The following is an 18,385-nucleotide window of genomic DNA, read 5'->3' on the forward strand; positions in this document are numbered from 1 at the left end:
CAATTCAAGGAGAGGAAATCAAGACTCTGAGATTAGCCAGTGGTATTGTTATATGAGAAGATCTGGAGAAAGTGCTGAATGGAATGGACACAATTTTGGACAAATACAACATGAAAATAGGTAATGTGAAACAACAGTTCTGGAATTCTATTAAATGAAGTCTGATGATGCAAGACATATAATATTTGGAAATTAATACTTAAAGGAATTAGAAGAATGTTGTTACTTGGTTAGTAGAATAACTAATATTGACAGAAGTAAAGAGGATATAAATCATGTAGACTAGCATAAGCAAGGAATGCCTTTCCTAAGAAAAGAAATTAACTCATCTCAGATGTGCTCATTAAGAAGGTTTTTAAAAACTTTTGAAATACAATGTTACAGAAGACTGCTGAAGTAAGATGGTAGATCAGATGACAAATGAAAAGACACAAAACTGAGGAGAACAATTTTTCAAAATTTGACTAGGATAAGAGATAGATTGATAGAATACATCTTTAGATGTCCAAGAATTTTTAGTGTAGTTTTTGAGACTTGTGCAAGAGTAGTTTGAGGCATGGACATGACAAAGAGATTGGGGTAGATGTAGGATGTATTCGGAACTGTTAGGCGGGCAATAATTCCATTGTGGAGATTTATCTCCTGTATGCAGTTATCAGACTGTGCCTCTTCTGATAAGTTCACCTGCATACACCCCAGCGTCAGTGGGTAGGGTCTGATACATCCCACTCTGATGAGTCTAGTGCCAGACCTAAGACGAAACGCTGGTTAATAGAGCAAATGCCAAAAAAGCCTTACATCTGATCTGTTTTTGACATGCTCTATTGGTGAAAAATATCTAATTCCCTCCATGGGAACTCAGAATTTTCCATTCAGATTTTGGGTCTCCAATTAGTGTAGCTTCCCAGTTTCAGGCATGATTTAGCCTCTACATAGAACTATCCCTGCAAACAAAGAAGAGTGTAAAGAGGGGCTCGAAATATTATTTGCTCCCCTGCAAATTAACTGAGGTTTTGCATTCACAGGACACAAAGTAGCATAGCCAGGATCGGCCAATGGGGGGAGATGGTGGAACACAATGAAAATGCATGAATGACTTGTTATTATAAGGACACTGATACAAGTAAATACCAGGCGAGTTGCCCATGCAGTTAGGGGTGTGCAGCTGTGAGATTGCATCCGAGAGATGGTAGGTTCAAACCCCACTGTCGCTAGCCCTGAAGATGGTTTTCCGTGGTTTCCAATTTTCACACCAGGCAAATGTTGGTGCTGTACCTTAATCAAGGCCACGGCTTCTTCCTTCCCACTCCTAGGCCTTTCCTATCCTATTGTCGTCATAAGACCTATCTGTGTCGGTGTGACATAGAGCAAATTTTAAAAAAAGAATTGATACAAGTAAATAACAGATCTGTTGGTTCTACAATTATATCCTGAATGTTCATTTACTTTATTGTTTATTGTCAGTTTCTGTTTATTTTGTTGTTGTAAAAATTCCATGGGGGGTTCTAACCCCCAGTAACTTCCCCTCCCCCCTAGTTAGGCCCCTGTACACACATTAGCTCTTAGTTTTCATCTGGATGTAAGACCTTTATTGTGAGGGTATTCAGTGTTGTGGTGATGATGATTATTGTTTTAAGACGAAGTACAACTGGACAACCATCCTCTATTAACACTAATCAGAAGAAAAAAATGGAAGGCATCCAACACTTTGAAAAATGAAGGTATCAACCAAAGAAAGACAAGGACCATGAAGGGCGTGAAAATGAAAGACTTCCTAGTATTTGCAAATCTAATACCATCAGGCTCGGAAAAGAACAAGGGTTAACCAAGAGAGGTCTGATAGGATAGATGAAAGTGAGGAGCCTGGTACAAGTAAGTGGAAGCAATGACATGACTCAGTTAAGGGCACCGTGATCTCCAATCCATTCTCCCAAGTTAAGAGCCCCTGGGGCCCCTTTTAGTTGCCACTTATGACAGGCAGGGGATACCATGGGTGTTATTCTACTGCCCCCACTCACAGAGGGAGTACTCATTGTCTCAAAGGATGAGATTGTACACAGAGCTAAGCTACACTCAGTAAGTATACACACAGAGTTAACATAGACTTGCAGGACTAACACAGTGGTTCTCAGTGGGTATGCCACAAAATATCCAAACATTTGTCATGTTCACTCATTTCACTCAATAATTATTTGGAAAAGATGATGAAGCATAGCAAAGGCCCTACTGTTTACAGATGACATAGTGATATCGGGAAACAAAACTGAAGTACAAGAACAAGTTAATATATGGAATCAGGTAATAGAAAAAATATGGAGTGAGAATAAGCATGCAGTAAAACTAATGATTACAAGAGGTAGGAAGGAAGGGGTAAGTAAATGGGAAACCAATGGATGTTGTGAGAAGTTTCAAATGCCTGGGAAGTGTAATCACAAAAGATGGGGAGATAACGAGGGGATTGGAAAGAGAGTGCAGGCTTTATCAGAGTGTAAGGAACCAAGAAGTTCCAAGATAATTGCAAAGAAGTATTGTATTCAACCTACTATGTACTGATATTGACATATGTAGCAAGTACATGGACAACAACAAAATGAGAAGAGAGTAGAGTTCTGGTGCCCAAGGTGAAATTTATTAGAAATATCCTATGGAAGACAAGGAAAGATAGAATCGGAAATGAAGAGATTAGAAAAATTATTGGAGTTTCAAATCTACAAGATAGGATAGAAATAAGGAAGCTGAGGCAGAGTGACGAGAATGGTAGAAAACCAAGTTTGGATGAGAGTATTTACTGAGAAACCAACAGGAAAGTGACCACAAGGAAGGCCTCAAAAGAGGTTGATGGATACAGTGGAGAGACAATGGAAGCAGTAAAAAGAGTGATGGAGAGGCAGGCAATGATACAGGGCCTTTATTCATAACTTGATCCAGGAGAGAACTGGAAATGGGAACTTAAGAAGAAGAAGAAGAAGAAGAAGAAAAAAGAAGAAGAAGAAGAAGAAGAAGAAGAAGAAGAAGAAGAAGAAGAAGAAGAAGAAGAAGAAGAAGAAGAAGAAGAATTTTGAAATAAGGAACAAGAGAAAAGTATGTAGGGCATTTGATAGAGTAGATCATGAAAGTCTAATGGCAAAAATGAATGCCATTAGACTTGAAAACAGAGTGACTGAATGGGTGGCTTCATTTCTAAAAAATATAAGTCGTAGAATTAGAGTTCGTGAAGCATTATCTGATCCTGTAATCACTAAGAAGGGAATTCCTCTGGACAGTATTATTGGACATTTATGTCTTCTTTTATAACAGGTGGTCACCAGCCCCTTGTGATCCACTTTTATGCATCCCTTCACATTTACTACAATTCTGAAAGGCATCGGTTCCTCTCCCTAAACCAGGGTAATATAACGAGATGTGTGTTTATGGCTAGAAGATAGCAGGAATTGTGACTGCCACTATTAATTCATTATGGGTACCTCGAATGAACCCGTAAAATTATTACAGATAAGCAGAACACGTACTTTAAAACAGGAGGTGGATGCACACACCGGGAGGATGGTGCTGTATAGGCTGGGAAGTGGGCGCCGTAGTTCAAGTGTCGCAGTAGCTCACATGACAGGCGGACGGGGAGATATGTGATAGTAGACAGTGCTCGAAGTAGGAGGTTTGAATTCCACATCAGAAATTTTTTTAACAGCCAGTTGCCTGGAATGTGGTAAGGCTGCATATTTGATAGCTTCCAAGAACTGATTTATTTATTTGATCCTGTAAAAGACCGTATGTATCGTTGCATTGGGTATGGTGCTGGATTTAACGAGGATGAGGAGATGATGGTCTCTGGCCAGTTAGCTACGTCATACATGTTCCAAGCTTCATAGATCACAAATAGGGCAAAGTATGCTCCCTTGGAATGATAACAACATGCGGTGCCAGGTAAGTATGTAGCTGTGCAAACTCCCCTCCTTCGAAGCAATTCACAACACAAAGTTTATTCACTGCTTCAAGATGTATTCCAGCGATGAGTATGTGAATATATTATTTATCTATGAAGAAGCTAGACAGAATGCATACCAGGCACAACACCAGTACCAAGAATGCTATTCGCATACATGAATCTATCGTAACCCTCATACTAGTATACGGGCCATTGCACAGGGGATGAACATCAGCCAAACGTCTGTTATGCAGATATTACATACCTACTGGCTTCACCCGTACCATCTGCACTAACAACAGGAGCTCCATGGTCATAATTTCAATGCCCGGGTGGTGTTCTGTCAATGGATCCTAGCATGTGGACACTGATCCTGCTTTTCTATCATCATCATCATCATCATCATCATCATCCTAAACCATCTCCAGTTTCCCGGGTGTGGTATATGAGCCTCCTCCATCTCATCCTGTTCTTGTACCATTCTTCCTCCACCAACTTGTCCCAATGATGACCTCTCAGCAGTACATCGCTCTTAACTAAATCTATCCATTTCCTTCGTGGCCTTCCCAAGGGTCGTCTTCCTTCTACCTTTCTGTCAAATTCCTTCCTTGCAGTTCTGTTTATTGGCATCCTCTTCATGTGACCAAACCACTTCAGTCTTGATATCTGAATCTTATTGAGGAGAGAATCATCTATTCCTACTTCTTCTCTAATTTTCTCATTCCTAATCATGTCTTTCCTGGTTTTCTGGATCATAGTGCGTAGGAATTTCATTTCAGCTGCCTGAAGTTTGGAATTATCTCTATTGGTCAGTGTTGTGGTTTCGAGACTGTATGTAAGAATTGGTGTATAATAGGACTTGTACAATGTCATTTTTGTTTTCATGGGTATTTGCTCATCCCACAGCAGGTGTCTTACCTGGTGGTAAAATTGTGTTGCCTTATTGATTCGATTGTTCACCTCATGTTTTGCTAGGTTGTCATTTGATATAACGCTACCCAAGTATTTGAAAACTGGAACGCTGTCCAGTTGATCTTCATTTAACATGACTATTGGTTCTGCTCCTTCACCATACACTTACCACTGTCTTGGTCTTGATGATGTTTAAACCATATTTCTTAAACTCCTCATTCCAGCTTTGTATTCTCTCTCCCAATTCCTCTTCTGAGTCACTCCAGATCGCAACATCATCTGCAAATGTGAAGGCTTTGATATCTCCACGTTCTTTCCTTTTAATAGATTTCATTACTACATCCCGTTACAATAATAAATAGAAGTGGTGACAATGAGCTGCCCTGCTGCACTCCTCTCTTTGTTTCAAACCAGTCCGACAAACCACATCCTACTTGAATACAGCTTCTGTTCCCACTATACAACATTTTCACTTTGTCTATGAGGCTGTCTCGCACTTGAAGTTCTTTCATGCATTGCCAAATTCTTTCCCTTGGTACACTATCGTATGCTTTCTCAATGTCCAAAAATATTAGAAATAAAGGCTTGTTCTTCTTCCAGTATTTTTCCATTAGCATCCTAATTGCAAATATAAGGTCTGTAGTTGACCTTCCTGGTCTGAAACCATACTGCTCTTCTTCCAAAATTGGTTCAACAATATCTCTGATTCTGGTCTCTATTATTTTTTCTAATATTTTCAGGACATGAGACAGTAGTGTGATACCACGGTAATTAGTACATTTTCGTCGGCTTCCTTTCTTGAACAGAGGTACAATGATGCCCATCTTCCAGTCCTCAGGAATAGTATTTTCCTCCCATATCTGGTTGAGCAGTCTGTAGAGCCATTGGATTCCTGGAATTCCTGCTGCTTTCAGCATATCTGCACTTAGTTCATCTATGCCCACTGCCTTTCCTTTCTTCATGCTCTTGAGCGCATTTTCAACCTCAAGCCATGTAATTGGTGGTTCAGTTGTGGTTCCTCGACTTGGCTCTCCTCTATCCGTTGTTATGTTTTCTGTATCTCCATTCAGCAGCTTTTCGAAATAGATCTTGAGTTCTTGTTTAATTTCTCCCTCTTCTTCTGCCAGAGTTCCATCATCACGTTCTATTGCTCTACTGTCCTCTTCCAGTTTGTCTGCAAACTCATTCCATTTCTTCTCTTTTTCTTCCCTTACAATGTTCTTTACAGCAAGTTTCTTGTTCCTGTATACTCCTTGAAGTCTTTGTATTTCTTGTTCTTTTCGTTCTTGTCCCTGTTTTTGTTTTTCCTTGTCCAGTGCCTTCTTTATTTGGTTTCTTTCTTTCACCACTGTTTTCACTCTATCATTCCACCATGGTGTCTCCTTTTTTCTTTTGATAGAACTTGTAACTCCACATAGGTTTTTGGCTTCTCCCACAAAGGTGTCTTTGAAGGCCTTCCATTCTTCATTAACACTGGTTACTTCACACTTCGGCAAACTCTGTTGAACCCTTAGTTTGTATTCTTCCTTTATTTGGACTTCTTGCAACTTCCAAGTTTTAACCTTTGGTTTCTTCGTAATAAGTTTCTGCGTTTCTTTTGCCTTATGTTTGAAGTCTACTACCAACAATCTGTGGTCACTGTCCATGCTTTCACTAGGGATGACCTTTACATCTGTGATGTACCTGCCACCATCTTTATTTGTGATTACATAGTCAATCAATGTTCTATACTGGCCATCCCAACTGTACCTTGTTATTCTGTGACTATCTCTTTTTTTGAAGAATGTATTTTTGATTATAAGATCATTTCTTCTGCACAGATTTCTTCTCCTTCTGGGTTCCTTTGTCCAAATCCATGTGGACCAATGATGTTCTCGTATCCAAGTCTGTCTACCCCAACTTGCGCATTTAGATCACCAATAATAATAACATTTTCCTCATTAACTGTATCTTCCAGGTCTTGCCGAAATTTCTCTTTGTCTTCCTCACTGCAGCCTGTCTGTGGGGCATACACTTGTATGATGGTGTACTTAGTGTTCTCCAGTTTCATGAACATTTTAATGATTCTATCACTTTTGCAGATAACTTCAGCTGTAGCATCAGTCCTTTCGTTAATTAAGAATCCAACACCATTTTTCGCTACCTTCTCCTGTCCACTCCAGTATAATTTATAACCTCCACGAAGTGTCTTACTTCCAATTCCTGTCCATTTGGTCTCACTTAATCCCAATACTGACATTTTTCTTCTATCCATCATGTCTAGGAGTTCTTCTAACTTTCCAGTTAATGATAGAATGTTCATAGTTCCAATTTGGTATTTGGGTCTCTTTTTTATTTGGGGTTTCCTTTCAGAACATTGTATATCATCAGCCTTACGGTCATCATACTTTACAATTGTCTGAGAGGACGTGTCAGTCCGGTCTATAATATTCTTTCCGAGGCTCTTTTTCTTATTGAAAGCAACTGTACTCAATACTCTCCTGCTGACTTGCTAGGCCTAACGCATAAGAGGATTTTCTTTCAGGGTTTACTCCCTTTAGCCTTTGAGGATGCCTTCCTCGTCCTACAAGGCAATAGGTTCCATCTGTACACCCCAGAAGGATGGGTTGCCTCTTCCGCTATCTCCACCGTACCGAAGTCCATCTTCTCCACTGTAGATGCCATTTAGGTCTTCACCCTTAACCCAGGGCAAGGGCCCTCCATATTTATGACCCCTGGAGAGAGGGTGTCCCAGTATTTTAAAACCCCCAGGAATTGGGCTACTTGTTGGTCCGCGGGTTGTATTGGTTATTTCAACCAGCCCTACATACTGTAGGGGCCCCCTATCCGCCACCTGGGGATGCGCTCTGTAGGGGTCAGGTTCCCCTGGTTACTTATTGGAAGTTAACCCCACCCACAAGAAGTAAGGTTATTTGCTTTTCTACTGACTCTTATTTATGGATGAAGCACAATTCCACAACTATGGAACCGTTAATCACCATAATATGTATTACTGGAGTATTGATAATCCCCATTAGGTGCAAGAGACAGCTATTCAGGTACAGTGTGGCGTGAATGTATGGTGTGGAATCATGGGTGATAACCTCATCGGTCCCATTTCTTGGAGGGCCATCTGACCAGCCAACGCTATCTGCTGTTTCTCCAAGTTGAACTACCACCATCACTGGAACATGTGCCATTCCTTGATCGCTGCAGGATGTGGTTTCAACATGATGGAGCTCCACCGCACACGGCGATGGTTGTCCGGAACCATCTCCATGCAACGTAACCTGATAAATGGATAGGAAGGGGAGGACCCGTCCCCTGGCCCGCCAGATTGCCTGATCTTACACCCCTAGATTCTTTCTGTGGGGCCATCTAAAACAACTGGTGTATGTTCAGGAGCCAGCCAGTCCTTGTCACCTTAGACAGCTCATCACCAAGGTATGCCGATCCGTTTTGACAAAGATGTTGCAACAGGCCAGGCAGTCCTTACAAAATCGCGTGCAGCTCTGTATCAACCATGGAGGTCGTCAGTTCGAGCAGGTGCTGCGTTAAACAACGTGATAATGAAATTCTGCCACAAGTTTCCTAGCCTCAATCAACCCAGCTCCATACCAAAGGCCCTTTTCAGAGATAAATAAAGAAATCAGTGTGTGAAAAATACCGGTATTAAGTATAAAACCTTGCCACATCCCAGGCAACTGGCTTTTAAAGAAAGATACTTGCATGGTACTTGAACCTTCTAAACCTTTAGCACTGTCAATTATCACACATCCTGCTGCGCACTAGTCATGTGAGCTGCTGCAACATGTGACCTATGGTGCCCACTTGCCAGCCTATACTGGCCACAGACCATCGTCTCCACATCCTCGTCCAACCTAGCACCATACCCAATGCAACGATACATGCGGTTTTTACAGGGTCAAGTAAATAAATGAGTCCTTGAAAGCTATCAAGTATGCAACCTCACCACATCTCAGGCAACTGGTTGTTAAAAAAAATCTTATGTGGGATTCGAACCTCCTACCTCGAGCACTGTCCACCTTCACATATCTCCCCACCCGCTTGCAGTGTGAGCTACTGCGACACTTGACCTATGGTGCCCACTTCCCAGCCTATACTGTACTATGCTCCCGGTCTGTGCATCCACCTCCTGTTTTAAAGTACGTGTTTTGCGTACCTGTACTCATTTTACAGGCTCATTCGAGGTACCCTTAATGAATTAATAGTGGCACTCACAATTCCTGCTGTCTTCTAGCCCGTTAACACACATCTCGTTATATTACCCCGGTTTAGGGAGAGCGACCAATGTCTTTCAGAATTGTAGTAAATGTGAAGGTATGCATAAAACTGGATCGCAAGGGGCTGGTGGACAACCCGGTGTACAGTATATATATAAATAAATCATATGAGTAAGAACTGGAATCAAGGCTTTTTGCAGTTGATATTATACTGTATGGAATAATAAATAAGTTACAAGATTGTGAGTGACTGCAAAAATACCTCAACAATGTTGTGAGATGGACAGCAGATAATGGTTGGATGAAAAGCAGGGTAAAAAAGTCAAGTTATAAGTTTCACAAAGAAGAAAAGTCCTCTCAGTTTTAATTACTGTGTTGATGGTATGACAGTAACTCATGGGGATCAGTGTAAGTACTGAGGTGTTAATATAAGGAAAGATCTTCATTGGGGTAATGACATAAAAAGGATTGTAAATAAAGGTTACAAATTTCTTCACATGGTTGTGAGGGTATTTGGGGGTTGAAGTAAGGATGTAAAGGAGAAGGTATATAACTCTCTCGTATGACCACAATTAGAGTATGGTTCCAATTTATGAGAACCTCACCAGGATTACTTGATCCGAGAATGGAAAAAAATCCAAAGAAAAGCAGCTTGATTTTGTTCTGGGTGATTTTGGACAAAAGAGTAGCATTATGAAAATGTTGCAAAGTTCTGGCTGGGAAGACTTTGGAGAAAGGAGACAAGCTGCTCAATTAGGAGGTATGCACCAAAATGACAGTGGAGAAATGGTGTGGAATGACATTAGTAGACAAATAAGTTTGAGTGGTGTTTTTAAAAGTGATAAGGATCACAATATGAAGATAAAGCTGAAATTCAAGATGGAAAAATTCAGCAAATATTTGTTTATATGAAGAAAGAGATAGGGATTGAAGTAATTAACGAAGAGAGATGTATGACAAATTTCCAAATTCTTTGAAATGATTTAAAAGACTATGTAAATAACAGATAGGAAACTGCCCATAATGCAGATAAATGGTGATTGATTGATTGATTGATTGATTGATTGATTGATTGATTGATTGATTGATTGATTGATTGATTGATTGATTGATTGATTGATTGATTGATTGATTGATTGATTGATTGATTGATTGATTGATTGATTGATTGATTGATTGATTGATTGATTGATTGATTGATTGATTGATCGATCGATCGCTGCTAAGGCAAATTGTATGTGGCAAAACAAAGTCTCCTGCGTTGTTGCCAACTCGTATGTTCATGTGCTGTGAGACCTCACTGCAAAAGATGTGTGCTGACAATAAAAAAAGGCTGAGAACCACTGAGTTACCACTAACTTTCTTTACATGTCAGTGCTGGATTTCAGAACCAAGCTTTTCTCTTCTTACAGGATACTATAAATTATACAGTTATCTCCGTGGTTTGCAGAGGGAAAGAAGCATAGGGAGTGAATGGCTGGATAAAACGTATACCAGAATTTAAAATAAAAGTATATTTTCTTTCTTTCCTTGAATAAAATATCCCTAAGACATCAACCACACTTGAATTACAAAGAGTGCATTACAAAGAGCTGAAAAACTTGAAAGTTAACTCAGGAGGTTTTTAGAATAGGTGAGCACAAAAACCCAAAAACATTACAGTTTCAAGGAGAGGAGAACTCCCATTTCAACTGACACAGTTACAGTTTTCTGACTTTGCAGCTCTTTTACATTGTACAGTTTGAGAAGAAGGCTAGCCTGTAGAGGATTTAATAAGTATAGTCAACACCAAATTGTGAAAGAAGCCATAGCTTGTACAATAACTTTACATCAGAACCTAGGAGAGTACATTAATTACAACTGTCTGATATCACAGACAAGGGTATTCCACATAAATAATTGTTACTCAGGGTGCCCTCTTTATTAGGGGAGATACATGCCTAGGGATTGGAAAATCCATAATAAACAGGGGCAGAAAGCCCATACTACACGGCCATGAGCAGGAAAATCATGATTAATTGGAAATGCCAAGAACAAAAATGAGATTGGAGGCAGAAACCAAGCACTCCAAAAGTATGAGTTAAACCATAAAATAACTAACTGGACATAAGGCCCACTGATACAGAGACTAAGCAATGCTACAAGGTGACTAAGTTGAGGAGAATATAAAATCCAAACAGGAAAAAATAAATTTAAGGAGTTAGAAAAGACTTAGTCGGCAAAACAAAGTGGGAACAAGATAAATGAGAGTAACCACTCATGCTTCCTTACATTTTAATAAGTTCCCATTCAGGAACACATTTTCAAAGTTCGAAGACTGGCACTGGAAACTACATTTAATACCAGTTAGAAAAGAGAAAATCCTATAATAAAATATAAGAAGCCAGGACCTGGTAGTTACATGCTAAGCAAGTATGTAGGAATCTTCCCTATGTTCACTCGCAGAGAGTTCACATGTTTAATATTTAGCCATGCCTTGTTAAAATTGCCTCCACATGCCAGCCTGCCGGTTCCCCAACTCCAGTATCTCCTCCTCAGGAGATCTCTCCTTTACATAGCACACTCAATGATCCACAGCCGCAAGACATTAGTCTCAAAAAACTCACTCCTTACATAGAGGACCGGCAGATATTTCCAGAAGGAAATAAGTATTAAAAATAACTATTGGAGGATAGGATTTTGGTGGCAAGCCATATGTTTGGTGGATCAACTTAATCACAGGGATGGTAACAGTAAAACATTTGAGGGTAGATTAAGTAACCAACCTAAAAACAAAATCTTTCTCGATAATAGAGTTTCTGATCACTAGGCAACGCTAGTAAATAGACACTAGAGACACAGTAGATGTTCGGCGGCATTTTTAAATAGACAGAAGGGCTTAGCTCATGGCTGAATAAATATAAGGGCTGTTTCTTTATTGTTGGCAACTATTTAGCTGTATGAAACACGTAAGTCGCTCGGTTTGGTCTCCAGCATTGTGTAGAATCCATTGCCAGCAATGTGGAAGCCGTAGTATCCCTGTTGCAACACTTGTTCTCTGAATGCTACTAACGGAATGGTCTATCACCTGCAAAACTTCAGGAAGAGCTCAGAAGCAGATGGCACAAAGTCTCTTCATCTTTGGTATCAAATCAAAATCACAGTTTGCACAGTACGGGAGATGGTAGAGCATTTCCCAATCCTATGAAGTACATAAATCAACCACCTATTGCACAACATGTACCCTCACTTTGTCCTGCAAAATGATGAGAGGAAGTGTCTTGGCTTCTAATGATACTTTATTAATGGTAATCCCATTTTACAACACAAGAGAAAGAAAAACATAAACTAAAACGCAAGGACACAGTCATTGGAATATACAAAGAAGAAAAAATTGTAACAGCCACAGGGTTTTGAGTGTTTCGTAAACTTAGTTATTTGAAATAAAAGACAAACATGATGTGGATACTGTAATGAATTTTATTCAATAGAACTTGGTACAGTTGAAATGTGGGTAATAGCTCGGTGTAGTATGGATCTGTGATATGACAAATATGAGACATAATTTAAGAGTTACGTATTGTAAATAGTTTTTTTTTCTATTTCAATTCCTCATAGTGATGCCTACTACAATCGTTTCATTTCATACCGTTTATTTCTTCATCATTCACTTTTCTCGTTTTAACTCTTTGTTTTGAACGTTTTTGCCAAATACTAATCAATTCTTTCTTTTCCATTATTAAATTTATTATTCTATACAAGTGATCATGATATATTAATGACAGCTAACCTCTAACTGAGCGCGAGTCAACACAGAGCCATCTTATAACAGACTATACATGTGACATCACATATTTAGCACAAATTTTGCCTTACTTTGAAACGCTATTTCATGATAACTACATTCCAGATTTCAATTTTTTTAATTTTTATTTTTCAACGGTTAGCCTCCTCTTTTATCTGTCAAGTGAGACGTTAAACATAATCATAAGTTAAATACTCTCGGTGACATACGCATTCTACCCAAACCCTAAAAGCATCTAAAAAATTTTCTTCCAATGTAGCCATTGTCAAGGAATGTAAGTCTACATTAAAAAGTAAAAATATATACATACCATAGTTTATAATACAAGTAAGCACAGGAAAGTAATAATCACTCCTAGAGATTGTGTATTTTCTGAAATTTGACAGTGAGCAATTAATTACATCAATATTCACTTTGTTTAGCAATATGACATTTTTAGAATTGGTCCACAGAATGCATAGTTAGTTCTATACCAATTTGTGGGCACTGTATGATTAAAACTTGTGCACTTGTCTGCTGTGTGGAAGTTTATTTTTTCTAAGAGTTGGGGGAAATTCAAGGAGTGGAGCAATTTCAAACCAGGAATTTATGGCATTCTGACAAATTATGCAATTTTAATGATGTCTTAGGGCTATATAATCAATATTATTATATGGGAACCCTGCTCTAAATGAATATAAATGAAGAAATTTATGCTGTACTAAATCCAATCAATGTATAGAGTTCTCATGAGAAGGGCACATTACAGAAATACAGTACGGTATTCAAGTATAGGATGTACTGTGAATACATACAGCAAGCGATAGGTAATTAAGTTGGAAAATTCTCTGATATATCTAGTAATGCAACCCAAAGTTTGTAATGATTTCTTACAAATATTTCCAATATGTCCATTAAATGATATATTATAACTGAATAAAATACAAAGGTGGAACAGAAGACAGATCTTTGTTATTACTACATTTTTATTGAAATGATATTTTCTTCTTGTTTTAAAAAAGAAATATTATTTTATGCTTGTCATAAATAAGTTTCAACCCATTTTGCATACTGTTCCAGATGATTTCATTCTTCTTGAAGTTTTAAACAATCAAGTGAGCAGTTAAGTTTCGTAAACATTTTTTGCATTATCAGCAAACAAAAGCATTTCTGAATTCTTAAGAATATTATTAATAGCAGGTATGTAGGGAGTAAAAAATAAGGGAGCAAGGTAACTCCACTGGTAACTATATAGGCTTAGAAAATTTATTCCTTGTTTTAACAATCTACATGCAGTTTTTAAGATATGATTCAGACCAAGAGGAGAGGCTCATACATTCCCTAAACTGTTAGCTTTTGCAACAAAATATCATGGTCAACACTACTGAAAGGTTTTGAGAAGTCTATAAGAATGAATCCACCTGAAAATGGTTCTCTACTCCATTTACAGTAAGAGGAAATGATAGAATAAAAGAAGATTGCTACAAGTTGACTGTTTTGAGAAGAATCCATGTTGCTCATCAATGATGATATTTCTGAAGAGAGGTGTTATCTTATCAAGAATTATTGAGTCAAAAATGTTGGAAATATGAGAAAAAAATTGTAACTGGTCTATTGTTTTATGTCAGTTTTATCACCATTTTTGAATAATGGACTAAGGAACCGTTTCTTCCAATCCTCTGGAAAAATGCCTTGTTTTAATGATAAGATGAACAAAATAGTGCTTCACATAAAATAATTGAGCAGTTCTTGAGTAGGGAAGCTGAAAAACCATCAGGTCCTACAGCTTTCTTTTAATTCAAGAGAGATCAGTTTGTTTTAAATTTCTGCCTTAGTGATGTTGATAACTGACATACTGACCTTGAAAGGATAATAATAATTATTATTATTCTGATAAGTAGAATAAACAGATGAAAAAAGTTGAACAAAAAGATTGGCATGTTCACAGCAATATCTGTTTTAAAATGCAATGATGACCTCTTAGAACCTACTTTGAATACCGTACTACAAGTGCAGAGGGGGAGGTCTTCTTATGATAACAAAGGATGAGGCATGACCTGATCATATGTGCCCAAACATTTCAGTTATGATATGCATTAGAAGACTTCTCCTTTACACTCACAGCATTTCAAATGGGTTTGCACAGCATAATATCATTGCTATTTCTGCAATCAAATGTTGCTGTACTCTTCAAGAGCAATTTTTCTCATGTACAGGCTGTCTTTCAGGATATTAAACCCTCTAAATTACAAACCATCAGGGTGGTAACCGTTCCCAGCAACCTGCCAACAAGCTGCACACCTGGCCAAGGCATGTCATCCACACGCTGTCATCTGTCATTGGAGGCTTTGACTCACTCTGCCACAATTCTGTGAGGCAATACAGGCACATATTTTAATCAAGCTGTGCTTATCCTTTTTCAAGAACTTCTTGAATACCGTACTAACAAGTTTCTCAAAGATGACACTCTTCTTCACAGCACAACACAGTCATGTGCACAGCATTGAATGGATGAGTCCATCTACTGTGAGATAGGTTGAGTATCACCCAATGTGTGTATATGAAGAAAAACTCTGGCTGTATTTCCTGGTTTACATTCAGCTTTGTTGCTATTAGTAAAGATACTGCCCTCATATGTGAATGTTTAGACCACTAGACAGTGGCCTTTGTTAAGGAAAAAAACAACATGGGCAGGTGGGCACCCAGACTTTTATAGCAGCGAGGAGTGCAAGTGTCAGTGCCTGTGTCAACTTGCCTTTCTCTCAGCTGGTGTTTCCAGTACTAGTGCGGCTATTCTTCTGTTTTCTGTTGGCAAGTATAATGGTCGCCAAACTCTGCTTTGGTTATACTGTATGTGTCCCTTCTTTCCTTTTGAAACAGTTGTCATGTTTCATTATTTGCACAGAGACCTGTGTGGTGCTGGTAGGTGGTAATCAGAACCGTGGTTTCATGTAGTTTCATTTCCCAATTGAGGATCGATTCCAACCCATGATGTTGTTGTTGGTGATTCATCCGTCAGATGGAGACCATTAATACTTGAGCAGACCCCTTAGGTTTCACCCTCTTGCTTCCAACTATCATATATCACATCATTCATTTCATCTCATTAACTCCTTCTGATGAGGTTGACATCAAATCTGGTTTATAGAAACTTGCTACAAAGATTCATGGAGTACAGATATGTGCACATGACTGATGACCGCACGGCATCAATTGTTTACATGTGCTGTGCAGTTGGCAAGCAATTCAGTAGAATGCATTGAGTGACTCAACACATGTAGGGAAGGGGAATTAACGAATGGCACATTGGGAAGGAGAAATTTAAAGCATCATTTCCTGTAAATTTTTGCGCTTGTGAAACACACTACAAAAATGAAATAAAAACATTAATGTTCACAGTGTGTATGATGCATAAACAGTTAACAGAAATCAATCACTAAAAATATCTACTCAATGACCTAAGGACTCTAAAGTCAAGTTGTAAAGGTCCGGCCTGTTACGACAGGAAGTTTAAATTACCTAAAAATCTTTGGCATTAATAATGGTGTACATTCATTCCTCATTAACACCTACCGAGCTCGATAGCTGCAGTCGCTTAAGTGCGGCCAGTATCCAGTAATCGGGAGATAGCGGGTTCGAGCCCCACTGTCGGCAGCCCTGAAGATGTTTTTCCCTGGTTTCCCATTTTCACACCAGGCAAATGCTGGGACTGTACCTTAATTAAGGCCACGGCCGCTTCCTTCCAATTCCTAGGCCTTCCCTACCCCATCGTCGCCATAAGACATATCTGTGTCAGTGCGATGTAAAGCAAATAGCAAAAAAAAAAAAAAAAAAAAAAAAAAACATTAACACCTATCAAAACACAATAATGACGTAAGGAACTATGTTGGATTTAGTTTTATTAGTCTATACCCTAGAATACTCTGTTAGCCTTTAATACTGTCAGTACCACAAAACATGCTGACAATGTTTACTTTTATTACATAACTAGTGTCATGGGGAATATCATTTCAGTAATAATTTTGCAGTGAGGCAAATTTTGACATGCATGAAATGTACTGTGTTTACAGATATGTTTCATAAAACAAATGCATTGTGCCCACCCAAAATCAGGAGGAGTTTTACTACTAGGATTTAATTTTTGTATGCCAGTTGGTTCAGGATATCTTAGCGCATGGTAATCAAAATAAAGACTCTATATTATCTGGGCATAACATTACTAGCAAGATTGCATATGAGCAAGTGACATGTCAGTGTGCTCCAAGGTTATTAAGCAAGACAGCTTGTCCATTCACATGTTGCATTGACTGATACTGAAGTTGCTCTTGACTGAACACACATTTCTTTGTTGATTTTCTGGTGAGCTTTCACTAGGAGGAAATAAAATACGCTAGAGATCGATTTTTGTTTCTTAACACTAGTCCTCTTACAACTTCAATAACATATTTTCAGATACCCTGTATGGACAAATTTCAAGAGGAAATACCTGCTTATTGTAATCTGCCTTGACTTAATCATGGTAAGAGTTGAACAGGAGCAAGGTCATGTAGGTGTGTGTCAATGGTATTGGATGTTCATCCCAAATAAATAATTCCCATTGACATTTGAATTAAGAACATTTAAAATCACATTTAAAAGAGAATGTAGTTAAATTTTTACTTCTACCAGTACTATATGGCACATAAATTTCATATTTAAAAAAAGGTTGAAATCTCTCACTTAATCATTCACGGTGCACACAAATGAGTTGATATTTTATAAATAATAGCTACAGGCAGCGATTTTAAATTCTTACAACTGTCGTTATTCTTAAAACTTTGTTTATTACACCCCTCACTTGATTTTCAATAATAACATGTTTTATTTTTGTCTTTATTTCAGAATTGAAGAATACGATAGAAACTCAAGTGAATGAATTAAAATCTCAAATTGAAAGTAAGTGTGTGCTGCAATGAAGTTCTTGTATACAGTAATATCAAGTAGTGCTCAGCTAAGGGAAACCGATTGTTATATTGACTGTCTATTACTGAAGAATATTGCGATGGAACAAGACAAATGGAGATAACAAGAAAGATGTCGCTGTGCAAAGGCAAAGCCTCTTCTTGATATAATTTTCTGTTTTAATTTTTATAAAAGAGTTGATTTAACAAGAGACTGCAATTTGTAGAGAACAACTACAATAATAAATTATAAAAATGGTATAACAGTTGTAAAATATATACATATATCAATATTAATAAATATATAATAATCATGCTTGCTATGCTGATAGATTTTTGTAGCACTGTAAAACTGAAGCATAGAAAAGATCTGAAAATAATAATCATTGTTTGCATTATGAATGAAAGGAAGTATGAAAATATATGGTAAATTTGATAAACAGAATGCTGAAGAATGAAGAAGAGGAGGAAAACACGTACACCCCATTCCGTTACTTGAAAATATTTTTCCAATTGTAAAATGAAGGGAACACACATTTATCATCAAATATTTCAGAAGAGCTCCCAACTGTTTTCTGGCAAACTGAACAGTTTTCAGTCCACTTATTTGATAAGTAATGTCACT

General features: G+C 38.1%; 1 protein-coding gene across 3 annotated transcripts in view; it reads left to right on the forward strand.

The window, feature by feature from the left end:
- Positions 1-18,076, forward strand: part of cpx (complexin) — a 633,066-nt gene extending 614,990 nt beyond the window's left edge. For all 3 annotated transcript variants that reach the window (XM_067151076.2, XM_067151074.2, XM_067151075.2), the window contains exon 4: positions 17,702-18,076. In XM_067151076.2, the coding sequence (XP_067007177.1) occupies positions 17,702-17,775 (74 nt within the window). In that variant the 3' untranslated portion in view covers positions 17,776-18,076. The remainder of the gene's footprint in view (positions 1-17,701) is intronic.
- Positions 18,077-18,385: the final 309 nt, after the last annotated feature.

This window comes from Anabrus simplex, chromosome 7 (genome assembly GCF_040414725.1).
Source record: "Anabrus simplex isolate iqAnaSimp1 chromosome 7, ASM4041472v1, whole genome shotgun sequence".
In the NCBI taxonomy this organism is placed as follows: Eukaryota; Metazoa; Arthropoda; class Insecta; order Orthoptera; family Tettigoniidae; genus Anabrus; species Anabrus simplex.